Genomic DNA, 22801 nt, shown 5'->3' with positions numbered 1-22801 from the left:
TCCTTGTCTCCAGTGTGCCATCCTCGTATGGTGAGAAAACACCCTCCACAAATGGTGTCATCAAGCACCTCCAAGTAAATTAGGAAAGATTCACGGCCTCGAGAAAAAGCACCCAAAGTGGCAGTCAACGTGAACTCAATAATGCATTTCATCTTCTGCAGCCGCGTGCATTGCAGCTCCCCTAAGCCGCCCACTGTTTCTTCCTTCCTTGTAGACCCAAACCGCATGGTGCACTTGGATTTGCTCGGATCATCCACGGGATCGCGCAATGGTGTCCACCACGCCCGTGCAGCTCGTGACAGCATCATTTCCCCGTCCACTTCTGCGGCACCGAATAGCGTGAAATAAGAATCCAGAACACCAAATCTGCGAGGCAAACATACATGCATCGCTCCAACGGGTGCCACTGAGAGAAATCACACGACAGCACACCATCTCTCGCCCTCCCATCAGCGATTGGCCGTCAACAACAACAACGGCATTGAGAAGCAGCCTCGAGACAATCCCTGAGAGCTGTCCCCGCCTCGGCGAGCGACCCACTCCGGGAACCCTGCACTCCATTGCCGTTCCAGGAGGGACTCCTGCCACCGCCAACCGTGTTCCCCTGTCGCGTTAGCGCACGGAGCCCGCTTCAAAGAAAAAACAACACGCTCCATTCAAAACGTGGCTATGAGAGCGCATGGCAACAGGCGCAGGGCGCACCCTCTCAGTTTCCAGTGCCGACAAAGTAAAAGAGCATCAGTGCCGACTAGCTACAGCACGCACAGTTGTGCCTCTGTTGTCCTCCCTCGTGCTTTCCCAAATAAATCGTAATGCCCGCACTGCGGTAGCACGTGCCCTCACACCTCGTGGTGCCACAACTGTGTCCCGGCACGACGCAGCTGGTCCGGGTGCCGGTAGATGCCGTCTGCATTGCGCCAACAACAATCCCGTGAGGGAAACATTGCTGGCTCCTGGATTCTCCCGGCAATACGGGATACGGCCACAGCCCCGCAGCAAACACAACGCACACGAAGTGAGCAATCACCCAAAGAGCCACACGCAGAAGCGGATCCTCATCCATCCATGATGCGGCGTCTCACCCCACGCGGTCACACGGAGCACACCGGTTCCTCAATAAAACTTATGCTTCGTCCATCCCTTAAAAATGCTTCTGTCAGTGATGGGAATCAGAACACAATAGAATAAAATGGACAATGCAATAACGCCGTGACACCGCCAGCCACAATGATTCCCAAATACCCTGCAATTCTCCAATCATGCCTCTTTTGCACACACACAATTAACACACTATAAGAAAATCACCCAATACTTTTCACCAGAAACCAAACAACCCCTTTCCCTCCCTAATTTCTTCGGTCACTGTTATGTTCGATAGCGTTGGACATTTTGGCATTTGTGTTCGGTGCTGCCGCATGGGACTGGTGCACCCTCACCGCATGCACACACAAGCATCCAAAACTATATAACTCCCACAATATTTCTTTACCACAAATCAAAATTGCCCTTTCCCCAATTTGTTTTCCTATTTCGACGGTTCTTCCACACTTCGGAGTGCTTCGTCACTTCTAAAGTCTCTGGATGATATTGACACTTGGTACTGGCGCACCTCTTCCTTCCAGAACGCCGAATCTCACGGTTTTCATCGCGGCTCACATTATCAAAATTTACAACATCACATCTCCGCCAGCCATTCATCGGCGTGCTGTCTGCGTGCTGCACATAAATCATCTCCCACGACATGTCTCGAGATAACTCCTCCCAAGCATTAAAATATGCCGCCAGGCACTCAGTGAACCGCCGCACAGTTCTGGTTGTCGTGCGGTACCCACCCGCCGTAGTCATCCGCAGCCCAACCAGCGTCATTGGATTTGAGTCCACAAAGAAAAAAAGTCCACCAGCGGAAAGTTTTGGACTTTCGGTTCATACAGCACCCAGTGGTCCATAGCAACCGGATTGGAAAGGCGTTCCGGTGGCGGTAGAACCTCTTTTCTGGCGAAGCTCGTGTCTGAGTGCTCTTTCAGCGCACAGCGGTGTGGCTCACGTCGTCCTGGTGGCCTCAGTTCCTTGATTTTAAGTCTTATCGCACGCAGGAAATCCTCATTCAAAAATGCGGATACGGCACACTTTCCAATAATATATGGTGGGGCATAATCCCAGAACCTCAAAACGAAAAAAATAAAATCGGACTGCTTCATTTCACTCTCCAACCTGGACAATGTTTCACGTTCGAGGTGGGGAGATACCAGCAAATTCAGAGGCGATCCAATGTTGTTTCCTCGTCGTACTCGGACAACCCTCACAAGCTTTCGAGACAAGTCATTGTCATTGGACGAGTAGCAGCAGCCAATACCCAAATTACGCTCTAATTCAGAGGCGGTCGACCCATCCACGGCCTGCTGACACGCCTTAATGCGTTCATCACATGCCTGTTTGCCAAATATGAAGCGGAGAATTGGTCCCACGTTATTCATGCGGCCCCTCACCTTCTTCCAGTATTCCGCTTGCTCCTGCAGGGGCCAATTGCGCTTCATCCAAATGCGCATTGCCCTCACATCGTTTTCTTCGGGACAATTCGTTACAATTGCAGTAGCGTCCATTTTTTTTTTGTCCACAGTTCATATTCGTTTTTCTCTGGTGGTTTCACCACAATCATGCCCCATCCCTTGCAAGGCAAACCAGCAGGCGGTTGACGACATGCCAATGCCACGTCGTAGATACAATACCCTTTCACCCCACGGAGAAACAGGGAAGCAAGAACACCGTCAATACTGAACTCATCCATGTATTTTGTCACCGTTTAGGAGGTCTCTTCCAAAAGATAAGTCCCACTCACCATAAAGTGCGCAACCACCTGGAGTTTCTCCGCATCGCAGTGCAGCAGCTGGTAGAGGAGGTACGAGCCGGCAGCCACCGACTTCCCGATCCCGGGCGTCCCAATCAACACACGCTGCTTGGGCTCAAAGTCGGTCCGACCGTGATGGGTGGACCATTCGGTTAGATCGCCAAGCACGATCTGCCACACTCGATCCACCTCACAGTTCACATAGCAGTCATGAGTGGATTTATTCTCCTTCCATTTCCACGTGTACGGCCATCCCCTGTCCGAGGTGAGCACCATCAGCCTGAGACGCTCTGCACCGGATTGCTGCACATCGTCATCCTTTTCGAGGGTTCGGCCAACTGCCCTGTACGTCCATGACTGCGGTGGTTCCCCTTCCCTCACATACATTCCCATCCCCTCGCCGCCAGGAAGTTCCACGACATGATGCCACCTCGCATTGTACACAGACTCGTAGCATCCCTTCAGTTACCTCGGTGCGCTCGACTTCTTTGGGTTCCTCGCCTCCTCGGCGGCTGCATCCAGAAACCTTTTAGTAGCTCCATGAACACTTGCTTTTACCTCCGCAGCAGCCACCAACCACTTCAGTAGATTGTCCACACCTTTCTCGTAAAGCTTGTGCACATCTTCAACCATATCCATTTCCTCCCTCACAGCCCGCTCCATCCTCTTGTAACGATCGGATGCCTGCATTTCGCCCAATACTCCCGCACCGCAAATATGCTTCTTGGGGTCCTTAAGAAACTCCTCCAACAAGACATCCCGATTGGCATCCAAAGCGCCCCTGCCGTCCAATTCCATCGTAAGAAATTCATTCAGCTTCATTTTATCCACGCAAACCCTTCCTTTAAACACCGCATACTTAATCCTAGTGGAAACGTCAATCCCCAGTTCTTTTCGTTCTCGCCTTGCTTTTTCTTCTGCTTCCCACCTCTCTACTCTCAGTATATGAGTGTAGGCTTTGTTTATTTGTGCCCTTGCAAGAGGAATGACCGTATCCTTTTTTTTAAATTCCCTCCAATGCCTGAGAGTGAGAAGACGTTCGTGTGAAAGCTTATTTAAGGCCCCCAATGGCATGTAAAACTCCTCACGCTCTTTTTTCAGCTCTTGGTATGGCGGCGATGCCTTTATTGTGTCCAATAACACTTCGTCTTGGATGAACTCATTGGGGCCACCTAAAAATTCCTCCATATAGACGTACCCATTGAATTCCTCAACGCCCCTGCCGTCAAAATAATTCCGAAGGAAATCATTCAGCCGCATTTTCATGGTGCGTTTCTTTTCCTCCAGCAGTACTTTATCCAGCCAATTGTCAAGAGTCCATTTTGTTCGCCGCGTTTCCTCCACTCTTATGTGGGTCGCAGCGGGTTGATCCGTCTCGTCATCGGACTCCAGCCTTGCTCTCGTCTGACCATCTCCTTGCGGCACAGCAGACGCTTGACTCTCGGCATTTTCATCCCCGTGCACTCTCTTGCGCTTTCCAGGCATTGTTTCTCCTTGTCCTCGTGGTTGGATTGAGTTAATGCTGAACCCTAAACAAAAAACAAAGAAAGTGCATATAATAAAGAAAGAAAGAAAAGGAGAATACCCACAGAAATGACTGACAGCCACAGCAAGAGAGTCATCTACACAGTGTGACAGCACAAGGTGAGTTCGGTTACGCAGCAGGAAGAAAAACACGCACATTTCAGCGCAAAATAAAGGCACTTCAAACAACGCCAAAAAAGACACAGTGAACAGGCGACCGAACCGAAGCTCCTCCTACGCAGACATCATGGAACGAAAGAAATTCACAAGCTCAGTCGCAAAAAACAGAAACAAATCAATAAAAAAAATGAGCGACGCTGTCGGTGCTGTGAGCGATGGATGGCCGTGGTGCGCAGCATATCCGTGGCCCTGCGCCCTCCCCCATCAACCAGCACTGCAAAACTATCAATTCTACGCGTTGCACGTCACAGAAGAGCATAATTAATGCTGCAGTTCGCACTGGAAGCACGGTCGAACAGGCTCAGGGCGTCTGAGAGGGTGTCACCGGACATGGGCTGCTACGGCATTGCGGGTGGTCGGTACGACGACGCAGCGGTGGTGCCTATGGCGTACGATGATAACGCCATGTCGTGGAGCTTCTGCGTCTCCTCGTCGCCATCCTCGTCATCGCGCAGCAGTGCCTCCAGCCCACCACGCCGCGGCTCGCGCAGCTCCTGCCAGTGGCGGTCCTCCGCATACCACACAACGACGCTGTACACAGTGACCGCAAGCAGCACAGCCGTCAGCAGCAGCACGATATCCGCGTACGCCTTCGCACCGCCGTCGCTCAGCGCAAGGTGGTTCGCCGCGCTGACCAGGCACAGCACAGCAAGGAGTGCAAAGCCCGCAGTGTGCATCACTGTCAGGAAGGCCGAGCGCATCATGTTCGTGAAGGCAACCACGCCCGCACCCGCAACCAGCACAGCAGCCATGCAGAAGTACAGGACGTGGCAGCCTCCCACGGGCGGGTGCACAGCCGCAATCAGGCCCACCACACACAGCACCGACAGCTGGAACACGCACCAGTACACGCGGCTGCCCCTCATGTTCGTCAGCATGCCGCCGTACATCCGCTGCTGCGCCGCGGGGTGCCAATACCCGACGGGGTACAGCAGGCGCTCGTGCAGCGGCTTCCTCGAAAACTGCCAGTACCTCGTAAAGCTCGCGCCCGTGTGGCGGGCAATCAAGTAGCACACACCAGCAGGAAACGCCACACCGTACAGCACGCCAACAACACCAATCACGCGGTGCTGCACGCGGGCGCCGGGCATCGCCAGTGCGAGCACGGAGCTAAAGAAAATGCCGAGGTGCATCGCGTGCGCCACAACGTACGTCAGGCTCGGGAAGCGCATCGCAGCCCACGCACTCGCCGCGTCCACGCCGCGCCACCGCTGGAAGGCCGCCGTCGCACCGCAGTGCACGCACCCGAACACAGCGGCGAGCAGCGCGTTGCCCACCACCATCCACAGCGGGTCAAGGGCAGCGAACACCGACAGGAAGTACGGCAGCGCAGCGGTGCTCGCACGCTCCTGCACCGAGGCGCATGACATCCTCGCCAACACGCCGAGCGCCTGCATCTCCAGGACGGAGCCCAGCCCGCCGGTCACCACCACGGCAACAGCCGTCGCACCCGCAACAACGCCGGTGATCGCCGAGAGGGCGCTGGCAGCGGCGGGCAGCGTGTCAGACCTGATCGTGAAGGACCCAAGCAGCACACCCTTGCAGCCGCCAGACACCGCCGCAGCGTCGCAGCGAATGACTATCGTCTCGTCGGCACCAATGAAGTAACCGCGGTGCACGGGCACAGCCAGCTCCAGGACGGTGGACGGATTCGTCGCGTTGCGCACCCACGTCGCGTTGCTCAGCATCGCTCCCCACGGACCGCCGAACCCGCTCGGCTGCGCCGTCGAAACCGGCACAAAGCTCAGGTGCGTGCCGAGCTGCGGGTCGCTTGCCCACCGAAACGGCGGCGGCAGCGCCACCATCAGCCGCGTCGGGACGGCGCTCCCACCGCCGCGAATGTCGTTCTGCGTCAGGCCTCCTCCAGCCGCCGTCGTCGTCACGGCGGGCGTCGGGCACGCCACATCGCTCCACCACAGCGTGCTGCTCACCGACGCCGTCGGGGTCCGCGTGGGCGGCAGCGCCACCGTCTCCGTCACCTGCAGGGTCTCCGTCGGCCCGTAATGCGTCGGACTGTAGTGCGTCGTGCTCTGGCTCGGTGTTGGTGTCGGCGTCGGGCTGCGCGTCTCCGTCAGCGTCGCCGTGTGGCTCAGCAGCGGCATAGCGGGCGTGCGGTTGCACCCGTCCACGTGCGGCAGGTACACCGGCAGGCAGTCGCGCCCGTACCCGCCCTCAGCACAGCGGCAGCCGCACGACCTCGACATCGTCCTCGTCGCGGCACCAAAGCAGTGCACGTCGGCGTCGCACACGCCACACGCCACGGGGCGGAATTCCCCGATGATGCCGGCGGATCTGTAGTCCATCGGCTGCAGCGCCTGCCCGTTGAGCGTCAGGCACCCCACAACGAACCGTCGGCCGGCACCCACAAGAGCTACGGTGCCGTCCATCACGACGGGCCCGCTGCCAGTGTTCCCATGGAGCGTCAGCGTGCTCTGCACAAGGTCCGCACTGCGCGGGTACGACGGCAGCGACAGGAGCCTGCCGCTGATGCTGTTGCCGCGCACCGACAGCCACGACCCGGACACAAACGACGCCAACCCCCGCAGCACAAGCAGCGCGCCATCCGTCAGCACACCGACGTTGTCGTTCAATACGACGGCGGACGCGTTGGCCTCCACCCCGCTGTCAAACACCAACCCATGCGCGGCGTACACCTGGCTCCCCGACACGCGCAGCACAGCGCCCCCAGACGCAACCACGCGCGCACTAGCGTACAACGCATATTCGCCACCGAGCACAGCCGCGTCCAGCGCGACACCGCCACCGACAAGCTCCAGCACGGCGCCGTCCACCACCACCGTCCGCCCACCAGTCATCACCGTCACGAGGGCAACGCCGGACACAACCAGCACGGACCGCACGAGCCGCAGGCCCGACAGCACCAGCACCGGTGCGTACGTCGAGGACTGCGAGCCGGGAAGATACACAAGCGGCGTCGGCCTCGCGGCAACCAGCAGGGAGTCCGTCACCGTCAGCACAGACCCTGCGGGATACGTCCCGGTCAGAACAAGCGCACCGTTCAGCGCCTCCACATCGCACACGGACAGCTCCACCGGCCCGCCCTCGTCGCTCCCCTCCGCTCCCGCACCGCGCAACGATCTACCGCCCATCACGTACAGCACGGCGCCGTTCAGCAGCGACACGTTCTGCACAACGATCCGCACGCCGTCCCGCGCCATCCACGGCACGTAGAGCACAGGACTCACGCCGTCCAGCACAACGTGGCGCAGCGTCACCTCGCTCGCACCGGCAGGCACAACGAACACCGACCGCACCGTCACGCCCTCGCGGACAAACACACTCAGCGCAGTGCCCGCAGCGGGCGGCAGCGCGGGAGCTCCCACAGGCACGCACGCCTCGCCGTGCCCGCCGCTGCCGCACACGCACACGCACACACCGTTCTCCATCCTTGCAGACGCCGTCCCGGGAGCGTAGCAGTGCGTGTCCCAGTCGCAGGCGTCGCACCCAGCAACGTCGATGCCCCCAGCGTCGCCAAAACCAGCCGCAGCGTACTCCTCCGCCGTCGACAGGACACGTCCACCAGCGTCGTTGCACGCCACCCTCAAATGCGTCCCAGCCGAGAGCGACAGGCTCAGCGACAGCATCCGCGGCAGCAGCGCTCGGTTGCGCACAAAGCTCAGCGTGCTCCCAACAGCGGTCACGGCGCCAGCGGCGTAGAGCATCTCCCTCGAGACGCCGTCGTGCACGTTGCTCTTCGCCAGCAGCATCGACCCGCCGGCCAGCCTCACCGTCGAATAAAACGCCACCGCGTAGTCCTCCGTCGACGAAAATTCGCTCCGCATAAACGCCACGGCGGAGCCCGACACGCTCACAGCCCCACGCACAGACATCGCGTGCTTGCACAGCAGGAAGTCGCTGTCAACAAACGCCACCACGGAGCCGCCGCTGGCCGCAACACCGCCCTCGACCGACACGCACAGCCCCAGCGCCGTCTGCACCAACAGCCCGTCCACGTACAGCGCACCGCGCGACGACAGCGCCACGCCGCCAACCACCAACACGCCAACAGCGTCGTGGAATACAGCCGCCACATGCGTGCGCGCAATGGTCAGCACGCTACCCGTCAGATTCACGCTGTGCACCACGAGGCACGCGGAAGCGTCGCCAAGGAAGTAGGCGCCGCGGTACGCAACGCGCTTCTCCGCAATCAGCACCGAGTCCACCACAGTGACGCGCGAGACCGGCGGAAATCGGTTCGCCACCAGCACGCCGCCGCCGGAACGCGACTCAAGCCCGCTGATCAACACATCAACGCGCTCGCCAGCAGGCGGGTCGGACCGCCACCCAACAACATACAGGCTCGCTCTACCCACAAACGTGCAGTTCGCCAGCGTCACGTTGCGCACGCCCCCTGACATCGACTCCACGTCCACCACGACGTCCGCCGCAAAGGTCACACCAACGTAGCACACCACCGACGTCCCGAGACCGGCGCTCACCTCCACATCCACACGCACGTCCCGCACGCACAAGTCGGCGCCGTCGGTGCTCGGCGGCTCGGGGACAGCAACGGGCAGGCACGCATCGCCATAGCCGCCCTCAGCGCACGTGCAGGCGCAGCCATCACTCGAGACCGTCGTCGTGTACGCGGGGAAGCACGACGCCGCAAAGGCGCATGGATCGCCGCAGGTCAAAATGGTGGCGTTGTACACGGACGGAATAATGTATTTCACTCTCTCCTCGCCGTTCACAGTGTTGCACGCAGCCACAATCGCTCCGTTTGTGAGTTCTCTGGGAGCTGCAGGTATCCACAGAACTGTCGGCGTGCCCGTGCTGGACATGAATCGGTTGCCGGACACAGACACCGTGGAGTCACGAGGACTCAACATAGCTCTCAGGACGGCGAAAGCATCCAATGGGGATTCGCGGCAGAGATTACCGCTCAACTGCAGCCAGGAGTTGTAGTAAATGTAGGAAAGAAAATTTGAATAAAATACAACCGAGCTTCCCTGAATGTCGTTGCCCTGAAACAAAAACGATGATTTAGACTCCACAATTAAGGCCCAACGAAAAAAAATGGCGTACTGCACCTGACTCGTCACAAGATTGCCTCGAATCACCACGGCAGAGTTGTTCAGTACACTCAACGACGAAGACTGGCCAGGCCCTTCAAGATATATCAGCGTACTGTTAGCGCCGGCCATATGAAAAGTGTTGCCCACCACAGCAAACACGGAGTGCCACGACACCCTCAGCGCATATTCAACAACGTGAATGGCGTTTGAAGATGCCGTCACGCTATGAAACACGTTGCCACTGAGCACCACCGCGGAGTCGTTGCTGATCGCCAGCTCATTCATTGAAACACACGACGGCCTCCTAAGGACCAAACCCGACCGAGGGATCAGCCTCGTGACCGCAAAGTGGTTACCGCTGACCGTGATGTTCGTGTGCGGCGGAAACACACCCTCAGGGCTAAGCAGCGCGTCACGGAACGTGTTGCCGGTGACGACGATGTTCAGCGACCCCACAGCGGCGTACGCGTTGCCCAACAGCAACAGCACGGCGCCGTCCCTCCACGTGCATCCATCGAACGTGACATTCGCCACGTCGTCATTCATCGCCCCTATCAGCACCGTCAGAATCATGCCGCCCCCGCTGAACGTCACGTTGCGGTAGCACAGCCACGACAGCCCGCTGCCCACAGCCTGCGCCACCTCGGGGTACACCAAGTCGCTGATGCACTCACCAATCGGCGGTGGCGGCGTGGGTGGTGGTGCTGGCAGTGGCGGTGGCGGCGTGGGCGGCACTGGCGGCGTGGGCGGTGGCGGCGGACCAGCAGGCACAGGCGCCGGGACACACACACCGCCGTGCCCTCCAGCAGCGCACTGGCACTTGCAGTCGCTGACCGCCGTCGTCAGCGGGGCAAAGCAGTTGCCGTCCTTCGTGCACTCCCCGCACCCTGCAACAGCCGTCACGTCGGTGATGCCGTTCAGCTCCAGTTCTGCCGCCGTCGTCAACTCCCGTCCCGCGACCGTCAGGCACCCAGCAACAAACCGGTAGCCGGCGTCAGCCCGAAATAAAAGGGACACCGACAACCCCGTCGAGCCCATCTTGCAGCCAGACAGCGTCACCACACTGCTGCCGTCAATGCTCAAAAAAGCGGATTCGGATTCCTGAAACATCGCACCCACTCCCACGTCGTTGTCACGCCAATCCAGCCAGCTTGACCGCTCAACGGTCCACAATTCTTCTGCAAAGACGGCATAGGACACAGAACCGCTGTTCCCCACCACGCGCAACACGCTGTGATCCGACACGCTGAAGTCTAGGCACTGATACAGGAGGCTTCTCCCGGAGGCCATCGTATTGTTGAGCAGTGCAAAAACAGAGTGATCGCAGACACCAAGGATATTCAAGTAAAACAGGTGTGTGTATCCATCGAAGCTGCAGTACCGCGCGTACAGCGAGCTGCCCCCCACCAGCGTCAGCGTCCCGGTCGAGTACAAACCAAACGCATCATACCTCATTGCATGCGCCTTGACGTTGCTGACCAACAGCGAGGATGCACTCAACACAACGTCGTGCAGAGTCACAACGCTCAGCTTGTTGTTCACTGTGTCAGGCAAATAGACCGCGGGGGACTGCACCGCGTCAACCTCCGTGACGGCAATGTCGCAGTGCTGCGGGAGGGCACGTATAAAAGCAACAACGGAGGACCGCATCACCGTCTGGCTCACGCGGATCAGGACGCCGGATGACTCGGCCGACTCAGCGCCACCAACAAACCGCATCGCGGCACCGCCACGAAATGTGCACCCGGTGAGCGTGATGTTGATGGGGAGATGCAGCGGAATACTGTTGAGGGAGAACGTCAGCGCAGCACCCACGCCGCTGAATGTCACGCCCACGTAGCAGTGGTGCGTCTTCCACATGTTCAGCGCGAGGCTCGTCAGCGTCTGGTTCACCACGCAGCTCGTGTCGCCGTCGACGGCTCTCTCCGCCACGGGCGGCACAACCGTGTCGGGCACCTCGAAGGGAAGACACGACGCGCCATGCCATCCGTCCTTGCAGTTGCACGAGCACGAGCTGCGGTCCACCGACTCCGTCCCGGGCATGTAGCACGCCGCGTCGTCGTTGCACGTGCCACACCAAAACACCACCACGCCCTCAGGAAACACATCGTCGTACAACACCTCCTCACCGTCCTGCAGGTTGCACCCCACCACAAACTTCGCGGGTGAAGCCAAAATCGTGGTTGACGGAGCAAAACTAGAAAAGGCCATGCCCCTGTTGACCTGACGGTTGTGTGCAAGCACCACAGTGGTGCCGCGGTCCGACAGCTGAATCGTGCTCTGGGAGTACGTCATACTTAGTACTGAGGCTGCACTCACATCGTTGCCCTCCACACGCCACTGCGCACCACCCTCGAGAATCAAAGAGCCGTCCAAGTACAACAGCGCGGAATTAGAAACCTTCGTGCTGCCAGCAAAGTCGCAGTCCGCCACTCTCAGCAGCCCCGCGGAGCTCACGGTGGTCTCATCAGAAAAATAAATGCCATTAACAGCTCCCATCGTGTTGTTCTCGACGTCAAGGTAGCCGCCGTTCTTCATGTCAACAACGTATACATAAACAGATGATCCCATACCGTTAGTCTCCATCGTACTCAGCGTATTTCCCTTCACGATGATCCCGCCACCATCAACAACAAGGTCATCGGCGAAATAGACTGCGCAATCATTCCCCTCAATGCTGTTTTCAAGCAGCAGCAGCGTCGAGTTCGCACCAAAAACAAAATCCAAAAAGGCAACGGCGTGGCTCGACGTCGTCACAAGCGTACTGCCCACCACCAGTATCTGGGAGCTCACGCCAAAATCACTCTCAAACTCCAATGCACCAGAATCCAGCATCGAAGAAGTTACGCTCACGTGCACACGCGCACCACTCCCCTTGATCGACAGGTCCATGAGGACGCACTGCAGCAGCGTGATGTTGAGTGTCTGTTCTGGCGCGTCGAAATGTGACAGGTCCAGCACAATCGCGGCAGTGAAGGTCACGTTGACAAAGCACAGACCACGCACACCGGGATCAGGATCTTCCACTGAGCTGATGCAGCCACCGTGCACGCAGCGTACCTCCGTGTCCTTCGCGTCAGGGAGCGGGAGCGGCCCAAGACCGTCCGGAACCGCAGTCGGCAGGCACGTGTCACCGTAGCCGCCAGCAGCGCACACGCACTCACAGCCGCTGATGCTGCTCGTCCTCGCCGCAAAGCACACGGCGTCCATGGTGCACGCACCACAGTCCAGTGCCGTCACGGGCGTCCCAATATTAAGCTCTTCTTGGTAATCCGTCACAGGAGAGCCCATTGCCTCGTTGCACACGCCGCAGATGATCGGGCGCGCGTCGGATGGTGGTGACCATTTGCTTGTCATATGCGCAATGGTTGACGAATAGGAGCCGTACGTGAAGTCGTTGTAAATTATTGACCACACACTCCGATCGCGGAACGCCACGCTGCTTTCCTTGACTATGTGCACAACGTAGGCGGTGCGGAACTCGTTGTTGCGGTGCACCAGCCAGCTGCCGCCAGTCACAGTCAGCGTGTTTGCCATGAGCATGGCGAAGCCGAGACGGAACGTGCTGGACACAATCTGCAGCGCGCTGCCGCCATTCACCGCAACATCCTTGAACACACACGCGCCTTTGTAATATTCGGTGCTCGGTGCAATCCACGAGCTGTTCTGTATGGAGAACACGGAGCCGCCGCTCACACGCAGGTCCGACGCAAGGGCGTACATTACGTGCGTCCGCGACCTAATAACGCAGTTGTCCATGTAGAAGACGCTGGACAGGTTCACGCCGAGGCCGCGCTCCAAGAGGATAGCAGCGCACGATTCCCCGCCACAAAACAGCGTCGACCGCGTCATGACAAAGCGCGTCGACAGCAGTCGGACGCCGTCCAGGACAAGCGCGGGGCCATACCTCAATCCCTCGTAGCCACGGGTCGTCGGCACGTACTGCGACCCGCCAACCGTCGCGCGCAGCGTTGAGTTCGCCAGCAGCACACTCGAGTGCAGCGGCATCGCGCCATGCAGCACGATCGTGCCCTCCAGCGACGTCACATTCGTTATGTTGACGAGGGCGTGGGGCATCAGGTGCGCCGTGCTCTCGCTGAGGCCACCAATCCGCAGCTGCGACCCGCCCGCAAGCACGCAGTGGCGCAGCGTCACGTTCAGCGCGTCAGCAAACGCGTCCATCGAGCGCAGGTCCACCGCCACAGTGATCGGTCCACCGAACACCACCGAGTCGAAGCACGCCGTCGCCCGCCCGCCGCCAACCGTCACCGACTCCGTCAGCGTCACGCCACTCACGCAGCCCTGCGCACCGTCGCCACCACCACTGGCCCTCGCAGGCGGCACGTCGAACGGCAGGCACGCCTCGCCCACACCGCCGGCAAAGCAGCTGCATGCACAGTCGGAGAACGAAGCCGTCAGCGCATCGAAGCACGCCAGCGCGGCCGCACAGCCGTCGCACGGCACCACGCTCACGGAAGGCAGGCCGGCCATGCGGTAGTCGCCGCTGCTCTGCAGCACGCGGCCGCCGGCACGGTTGCACTGCACCGACACGACGCCGCTCGTGATCGTCGGTCCGGAGACAAGCGTCGCGCCAGTGGCAGCGCAGCGCGCAATCGACACGGCACCGCCGCTCAGCGTCACACCCGACAGCGATGCCACAGACGACGCCTCGCCCACCGCCCACACGTCGTGCAGCTCCAGCCACCCGCCGCCACTGACCGCCCCACCGTCGCAGCGCACCAGCGACGACGCAACAGACCCCTCGACGCCCACGAAGCGCAGCACCGAATCAAACACCGCGAGGCGCTCGCCAAGCACAAGGCCGCCGCCGCTGCTCACAACCGACACGTTTGTCACGGAGAACACCGAGTGGCCCCGCAGACTGAGACGCGACGAGAACGCCACACGCATCGCGGACGCGGTCGGACCGTCCGACGCCTCCAGCAACACGCCGTCAAGCAACACCGCGCTCGACAGCAGGTCCACACCGCCGCCAACGTACACCGCCGACCCGCCCGCCTCCGTCGACCTCAGCACAGTGTTGCTCACACGCAGCTGCGACTGCAGCAGCGACGTCGCGTGCAGCACAAACGGCGACGCCACCGCATCCGTCAGCCCGCTCAGCTGCGAGTAGCGCATCGGCCCCGCCGTCACAATCTTCGAGTCACGGACCGTCACGTTCGTGTGTGCCGGCAGGTTGTGCACAAACACGAGCGAGCAGTAGCTCCCGGACAGCCCGCTCACGCTCACCTCCAGGCTCCGGTCACTCGCCGGCTCGCCGCTGTAGCCCCGCACGTAGATCTGCGCACCGCCGTCGCACACGCATTTCCTCAGTTCGATGTGCAGCGCACCGGGAAGCATCGCCGGCACGTCGAGCACCACAGCCACGCCGTTCGTGATGGACACGCCGTCCATCATCACCGTGTCCACGGCGCGGCCAACCGTGATGGCTCTGTCCACCGTGCCGCCCCGCAGTCGCAACACCACCGCATGCACCGCGGGCATCCACGCCGCCGCAGCAACCAGCGCCAACACCACAAGCAGCGCCACACGCACAGCCGCAATGGCCCTGTGCCGCACACGGTGCCGGCTGCGCGGACACGCACCCACCGCAGACCGCATCCACCGACCCAAACAGGTACCAACAGAGCTCTCGTAGTGTGTCACACTCGCACCGTCGACCGCACCTCCTGCCTAGCAAAATCCCTTCTACAGATGGCGAATCCAGATAAACAGGTCCGCCAGATCGTTATCCCACTGCTACTAATCCTAATACTGCAAGCAATTCCTAACACCCTGAAACGATAGTTGTGCTGGCCAAGCCAAAGTATCTCTAACTGCTTGATCGGAGGAAAGGAAGGCAGAGACAACAGCAAATAAAGAAATTGGCACGCAGAAGCATCCAGCCACAGACAGTCCCCACCAATGCACAGCCACCGACACAAAAAAGCACAGACGCAACCACGCCAGTGACACCCTCGCCCTCCCACCGCCCGCGCAGCCCCACACAACCACCGTGCAGAGTGGCGCGATCCCGAAGAGGAGGCACATGACCATTGGCACCGCTCTTGCAACCAAATATTTCTACCACAGAGCAGTCCCGATGCCGTGAAAGACACAAAAGAGCCGAGACAGACCCGCATGGCGGCGTCGCAACCGCCAGCCATCAAGCGCGTCCGAGGATGAAATGGTGACGCGGAAAAGGGGTGGAGGATTCGCCGGTTGCCAGCAGTCAAAGCGTCGTTTTTCGCTCACGTGGGTCAGCATTGCACAACACACAGCGGCACCATACGCGCAGACGGCATTACACACAGAAGGAAGGGATGAAGAAGCACGGCGGCGGCACCCAGTCACGGGAAACCCTAACCCAAATCAATTGCAAAGTCCGATTGGCTCGCAGCCGTCCGGATGGTGGTCCCGCCGCTGCCGTGCGGTGCGTGTGTCTACAGAAAACTGCAATGATGAAGAGAGGGGAAAGAGACGCAGTGCGGCCCTCGTCCATCTCAGTTGGTCGTGGCAACAACGACACCATCCCTCCAGATTGCCTGCGGCAAAGACTGTCGCATTCAGCAGAGGTTGGTGCCTTCCTCCCCAAACTGGGGCGCCACTCCACCAAAGCCGTCGCTCGTCGACTCCCCCAACACAATGAGGGAGCAACAGTGGACGATGCGGCACGTGCGACGAACACGCAGCCGCAGAGTCCCACTGCAGCCGCAATGACCAAAGAAAACAGGGGTGCACAGAGCACTTTATCCAAATCCTCGGCCGTCACACCTTTTAGAACGAAGGATGGAGGGAGACATGCCGACAGAAACGTCAGTTTCATTCCTGCCTCTGATTAGAACACAACACAAGACAACAGCCAGGCGCACAAAAATGCGGGAAAGCACACACACACACAAATCGTCGCGGCGCTGTCGGTGCGCGCACGAGGAGGATGCAGCGCCCCACAGAAGACACACCATCGCGCAGTGCACACACCGCAAAACAGCATCTACAAAACAAACGCAAACGCCGCAAGCAGTTACCCAAAATGGAAGATGAGAAGATACACAGCGCCACTGCCTCCAGTTCAATCCCACGGCCAACGGGATACGGCCAAAGCCCCGCAGCAAACACAACGCACACCGAGCAAGCAATCACCCAAAGAGCCACACGCAGAAGCGGATCCTCATCCATCCATGACGCGGCGCCTCACTCCATGCGGTCACACGGAGCGCACTGATTCCTCAATAAAACTTATGCTTCGTCCATCCCTTAAAAATGCTTCTGTCAGTGATGGGAATCAGAACACAATAGAAGAAAATGGACAATGTAATAACGCCGTGACACCGCCAGCCACAATGATTCCCAAATACCCTGCAATTCTCCAATCATGCCTCTTTTACACACACACAATTAACACACTATAAGAAAATCACCCAATACTTTTCACCAGAAACCAAACAACCCCTTTCCCTCCCTAATTTCTTCGGTCACTGTTATGTTCGATAGCGTTGGACATTTTGGCATTTGTGTTCGGTGCTGCCGCATGGGACTGGTGCACCCTCACCGCATGCACACACAAAAGTATCCAAAACTATATAACTCCCACAATATTTCTTTACCACAAATCAAAATTGCCCTTTCCCCAATTTGTTTTCCTATTTCGACGGTTCTTCCACACTTCGGAGTGCTTCGTCACTTCTAAAGTCTCTGGATGATATTGACACTTGGTACTGGCGCACCTCTTCCTTCCAGAACGCCGAATCTCACGGTTTTCATCGCGGCTCACATTATCAAAATTTACAACATCACATCTCCGCCAGCCATTCATCGGCGTGCTGTCTGCGTGCTGCACATAAATAATATCCCACGACATGTCTCGAGATAACTCCTCCCAACCACTAAAATATGCCGCCAGGCACTCAGTGAACTGCCGCACAGTGCTGGCTATCGTGCGGTGCCCACCCGCCGTAGTCATCCGCAGCCCAACCAGCGTCTTCCGCGGTAACTTCACAAAGGGAAAAAAAGTCCACCAGCGGAAAGTTTTGTACTTTCGGTTCATACAGCACCCAGTGGTCCATAGCAACCGGATTGGAAAGGCGTTCCGGTGGCGGTAGAACCTCTTTTCTGGCGAAGCTCGTGTCTGAGTGCTCTTTCAGTGCACCTGTGTGGCTCACGTCGTCCTGGTGGCCTCAGTTCCTTGATTTTAAGTCTTATCGCACGCAGGAAATCCTCATTCAAAAATGCGGATACGGCACACTTTTCAATAATATATGGTGGGGCATAATCCCAGAACCTCAGCAAGAGAAACAAAAAATCCGTCTGCTTCATTTCACTTCAGATCTTAGACAATGTTTCACGTTCAAAATGGGGGGATATCGGTACATTCAAAGGCCATTCAATGTTGTTTCGTCGTACTCGGACAACCTTCACAAGCTTGTGAAACACATGATGGCCGTTGCACGACTTGCCAGTTCCAATACCAGCGTAATACTGTAACATCGAAGCGGTGATATTATTCACAGCAAATTTACACGCCCTAACGCGAGACTTACATTTTTTCCCATTAAAGATGAAGCGGAGAATCGGCCCTACTTTATCCATGCGCTTCTTCACCCTTTTCCAGAAGTCTGCTTCTTCCTCCGCTTCTTCCTCTGCTTCTTCCTCCGCTTCTTCTTCAACCTGCCCATTGCGCTCCTTCCAAATGCACATTGCCCTCACATCGCTCTCGTCAGGGCAATTAATTATGATTTGTTCCGCTCCCATTTGCATTGCCCACCATTCGAAGTTTTTTATGTTCGGTGACGTCACCACAATCATGCCCCATCCCTTGCAAGGCAAACCAGTAGACGGTTGACGACCCTTCATTGCCACGTCGTAGATAATATACCCTTTCACCCCACGCCGAGAGAAAGTGCCCAAAATACCCAGAATACTGGCCTCATTCGTGTATAGTGACACCATTTTGGCGGTCTTGTCAAACAGAAATGTTAGATTCGCAATAAAGTAAACAACCATTGGGAGTTGCTCCACATCGTAGTGCAGCAGCTGGTAAAGGAGGTAAGAGCCGACATTCATCGACTTCCCAATCCCGGGCGTCCCAATCAACACACGCGGATGACACGAAGGTTTGTTCTTACCGTGACTGCTGAACAATTTGGTTAGATCCTTTTTCACAATCTGCCACACTCGCTCCACCTCAGAGCTCAAATAGCAGTCAGGAAGAATTCCACTCTCCCCCCGTTCCCATGAGTACGGCCAACCCCTGTCCGAGGTAAGCACCATCAGTCTGGGACGCTCTACACCTGGTTGCAACACACCGTCATTCTTTTCGAAAGTGCCGCCAACTGCCCTGTAAGTCCATGACTGCGGTGGTTCCCCTTCCTTCACCTCCATTACCGTCCCCTCTTCACCAGAAACTTCCACCACATGATGCCAACTCGCATTATACACAGAATCGTAAAACCCCTCCAGGTGTATCGGTGCAATCGTCGTCGTTGGGTTCCTCGCCACATGAAGGGCTGCATCCAGTGATTGTTTAGTGCTTTTGCTAACACTTTTTTTTGCCCTCGCAGTAGCCTCTGACCATCCAAATAGACTGTCCACACCCTTCTCATGAAGCCTGCGTACAGCTTCTTCCAAATACATTTCATCCCTCACAGTGCTCTCCAAACTCAGATAATAACCTTTTTTCTGTACTTCGACCAATACTCTCGCATCAGGGATATACCTCGTGGGATCACTGAAAAAATCCCTCAGTAATACATTCCGATTGGCGTGCAAAATGCCTCTGCCTTCCATTTCCAGCGTAAGAAAATCATTCAGCTTCATGTCCTTGACGCGAACTCTTCCTTTAAACAGTACATCTTCGACCGTAGTAGTTAGGGTAAATTCTACTTGTTTTTCCCGCCTTGCCCTTTCTTCCGCCTCACGGCGTTCTTCTCTCAGTACCTGAGTGAGAACTCCGTTTAGTTTTTCACATACAAGTAGAGTGACCGTATCCTTTCCTTCATAGTCCCTCCATTGCTCGAGAAAGTGCACACCCTTGTGATGAAGTTTATAAATAGCCTCCAGCACTTGGTACTCTGTTAAATTAAAAATTCTTCCAAGAAGCCGCTGGTCTTGTACGTAAGCATCCGGCTCCTGAACAAACACCTGCATCGTCACGTTGTGGTCTTCATCAACGGCCGCCCTACCGCCAACATAATTCCGAAGGAAATTATTCAGCTTCATTTCGGTCCTGTTAGTGCTTCCCTCCAGCAGAATGTCCTTTACGCTGCTGCTCATGGTAAACTGTTGTTGCCGCGCTTCCTCCACTCTTATGTGTGTCGCAGCGGGTTGATCTGTCTCACCCTCAGACTCCGGCCTCGCTCTCCTCCGACGACCTCCCTGCGGCACGGCAGACGCTCGACTCCTGGCATTGCCACCTTGCACTCTATTGCGCTTTGGAGGCATTTTTTCCCTTTGTTTTCTTGGTTGGATTAAGTTAAAGCTGAATACTGACCAACAAACGAGAGAAGAATAAAAAAGAAAGAAGATAATCAAAGGAATGACTGGCAGCCAAAACAAGAGACTCATCCACACAGTGTGACGGCACTGTACTCGATGCACACCACATGCACGAGGACCACCGCAACGACGGCGAGTGAATGCCATTCACCCAGAACAGTGTTGGTGAGAGCAAACAATAACAGCAACGTGGTGCGCACGGAGGGTTCGTCCACGCATACCGCTCGCTACGGTCCGCACCCGTGTGGCACCGCCGTCACCGCACACACTTGACAAAAGGACGTGGGCACATAAACTTAACAAACACACAAAAGTTGGAGAAATCGGTGCAGCGGCCACACGCAGGAACCCCAAATCGTAAACTCCGCAACAGCGATGCATCATGGCAGTTTCCCCACACAAGAAAAACGAAAAAAACAAATTACATGCTTTATGAAAAATTCCCGCAATTCGCACAGCACAAAAGAACCATAACGCTCCCTTTCTTACTGCATTCGCCATTCATATTCCCAATGCGTAACCCTGCAGACATTACCCCTCCATGGTAAAAACAACTGCCTCGTTGTGGTTTCATCGCGCAGCCATCCGCCTGAGTAAGAACGAGAAGAAAATCAGGCGTCCGTCCACCTGGAGGGAGGGAGGGACTCCACCGCAGTGTCCTCCATGACGCAGACACTCCGCGGTCAGTGCCCGGTGTCGTGTGCGGAGTCCGCGAGGAGGTTTTGGGCACGCCACTGTGCCACGCGTCGTGTCCCCTCGGAACGTAACAGCAGACATTTTCCCTTCAGGTCGCACTCGTGGCGGTGGTGGCATCCGCTGCCTCGTTGCGTGCTGCTGGCGTCGACTACGATGCTGCGGTGTGATAGAGGGTGCCCGGCACGAGCGGTGCTGGGCTGGGTGGACAGTGCCCTCAGCGGCGAGACACCCAGCGCGACCCTTGACCGCTGCACCCACGCACCTCCTTCCGCTCCTCTCCCTCCACCCGGCAATCACACAGCCACCAGCACATTCTCCCCGAAACAACACACACGTGAAAACGTGGCAGCATATTCTCCGAGAGAACAGAGTGACTGCCACACGCTGCGGCCATCGTGCGGACAGGTGTGCCCTCGGACAACTTTGTTTTGGGGCCACACGCACACCACGCAGGAATCACCCACAGCAACGCACAAAAAAAAAAAAAGAGAGCCACGCACGTGAAAGGGCAGAAAAACACGCAGCAAAGGTGCAGGACGGACAAAGAGGAGAAGAGAAGGCCAATAAGGCTCGAGATGGCACGGCAACCCACAAGACGCTTAAAGAAACATATATATATAAGAAAAAAAGACAGGCCCCGCAATGCAGTCCCGGGAGGGAGAGCACGCCATTTAAATAATGAATTACACAGGCAAAAAGGGGTAGTCCAATCGACAATAAAAACAGATAAAACAAAAGGTACACCCACACAAAAGTCAATTATTTCGAAGAGTGATTGGAGAGATACATATAGCTCCCGCTGGTGGCAGGAAATCCTCACTGCGATTTCGCAGTAAATGGCCGCAATGCCCCACATCCCCAGCAGAAGCAGCAGCACCCGAGACATACCTTCACGCATGGAGCCGTCACCGCTTCTTTTTTTATCTTCACCGTCACCGCTTCCTTTTTCTTCTTTGGGTTTCCTGTCCTTGATTGCAGTCATCTCAGTGGAATTCAGTGGGCGATTGTACAGAAAGACGTTCGCCACCGTCACAGGAGAGTTTTTTATACCGCACGCGCCAAAGCAAAATCTTAAATACTCAAGTGGCCTCTCACTTTGTAACGGCAATTCTTCTTCCCCCAGCGACCTGCCATCAACGTACACAGAAGCCTTGTTGCCTTGCAGCATGAGTGCCACTTGGTATTCTTTCTTCGGCTCCCAAGTGCCACTTTTTGGTTTCTTCTCGTATTTGAATATCGTCACCCACTTTTTATCCGCGGTATACAAGACTCCCATGGTAAGCGGGGAATTAGTGTCCCCCAACGCCGCACCCAGTAGAGGAGCGTCCGCATTCGGAGCCTCTTCGATGGTCACCGACGCCACAAGTGTGAAGTTGTGGCTCAAAAACACATGACGCACTTTATCATCCGGAATGTTCACAGGCCACATTACCCCGGAGTCAGGCTCCGTCAACTGAAACCCATCCTTGAGCTTCGTGGCGTTCGTCACCGTTGCATTCAGGCAAAGGTACTCGTCGTTCCACCTGCCATCACTGGCCGATGCGTTTGACAAAACTGCCACCAGACCCGCTGTGGGTATAGACAAGCTGGAGAAGAAAATGTCCTTTTGCGCCCAAGTACTGAGGACGGACTCGATTTCCTTCAGTTCCTCCGTCAGGCGGGAGAGTGAAATGGCACTGCCTTTATCGTTGCCCCTCCGTTGTAAAAGATGCAAATTGCCATCCGAGTACAGCAGGGCGCTGGCGAACTCCCAATTCACAGCCTCCCCCACGGCAACCGGTCCAAAAAAAAACGAGCGGTTGTTGTCCGTCACCAAAGGTAGAGCGCAGTGGCCTTATTCTCCACCGAGGCGTACCCTCTCTGATGTACAGCATGACCTTCCTTCCCTCAATGTTCGCGGTGATGAGGGCCTCCACACGCAGGCTTACATCCTGAGAGACTTCTGGTTTTGACTTGGTCCACACGCCTGGAAGTGTCCCGATGGTTCCCGTCCACTTTGTCCCCATGTCACGCGACTCGTACACCC

General features: G+C 57.0%; 1 protein-coding gene, 1 non-coding gene and 3 pseudogenes across 2 annotated transcripts, besides 3 other annotated features; all 5 read right to left on the bottom strand.

The window, feature by feature from the left end:
• Positions 1-22801: part of a sequence feature (areas not merged during assembly with more than two copies in the genome that could not be assigned to a particular haplotype) that runs on past the window's edge.
• Tc00.1047053511889.50 lies at positions 1496-4528 on the bottom strand (annotated as a pseudogene).
• On the bottom strand, positions 4888-15207 carry Tc00.1047053511889.40 (dispersed gene family protein 1 (DGF-1), putative; the record flags this gene model as incomplete). The annotated part of the gene is made up of 1 exon (XM_806141.1): positions 4888-15207. One exon carries the CDS (start codon positions 15205-15207, stop codon positions 4888-4890), a length of 10320 nt encoding a protein of 3439 aa, XP_811234.1.
• Positions 10264-10344: a microsatellite.
• On the bottom strand, positions 15807-15875 carry Tc00.1047053511889.30. Its single transcript, XR_008255773.1, has one exon. It is a non-coding gene; the product is annotated as a C/D small nucleolar RNA (snoRNA), TB8C3C3 (small nucleolar RNA).
• On the bottom strand, positions 17134-19731 carry Tc00.1047053511889.20 (annotated as a pseudogene).
• Positions 18200-18249: a sequence feature (GA-rich).
• Positions 21459-22801, bottom strand: Tc00.1047053511889.11 (annotated as a pseudogene; the record flags this gene model as incomplete).

This window comes from Trypanosoma cruzi, genomic scaffold, assembly GCF_000209065.1.
Source record: "Trypanosoma cruzi strain CL Brener 1047053517183 genomic scaffold, whole genome shotgun sequence".
Classification (NCBI taxonomy): Eukaryota; Euglenozoa; class Kinetoplastea; order Trypanosomatida; family Trypanosomatidae; genus Trypanosoma; species Trypanosoma cruzi.
The sequence above is the reverse complement of the archived record's forward strand: the minus strand, read 5'-3'. Positions and strand labels throughout refer to the sequence as shown.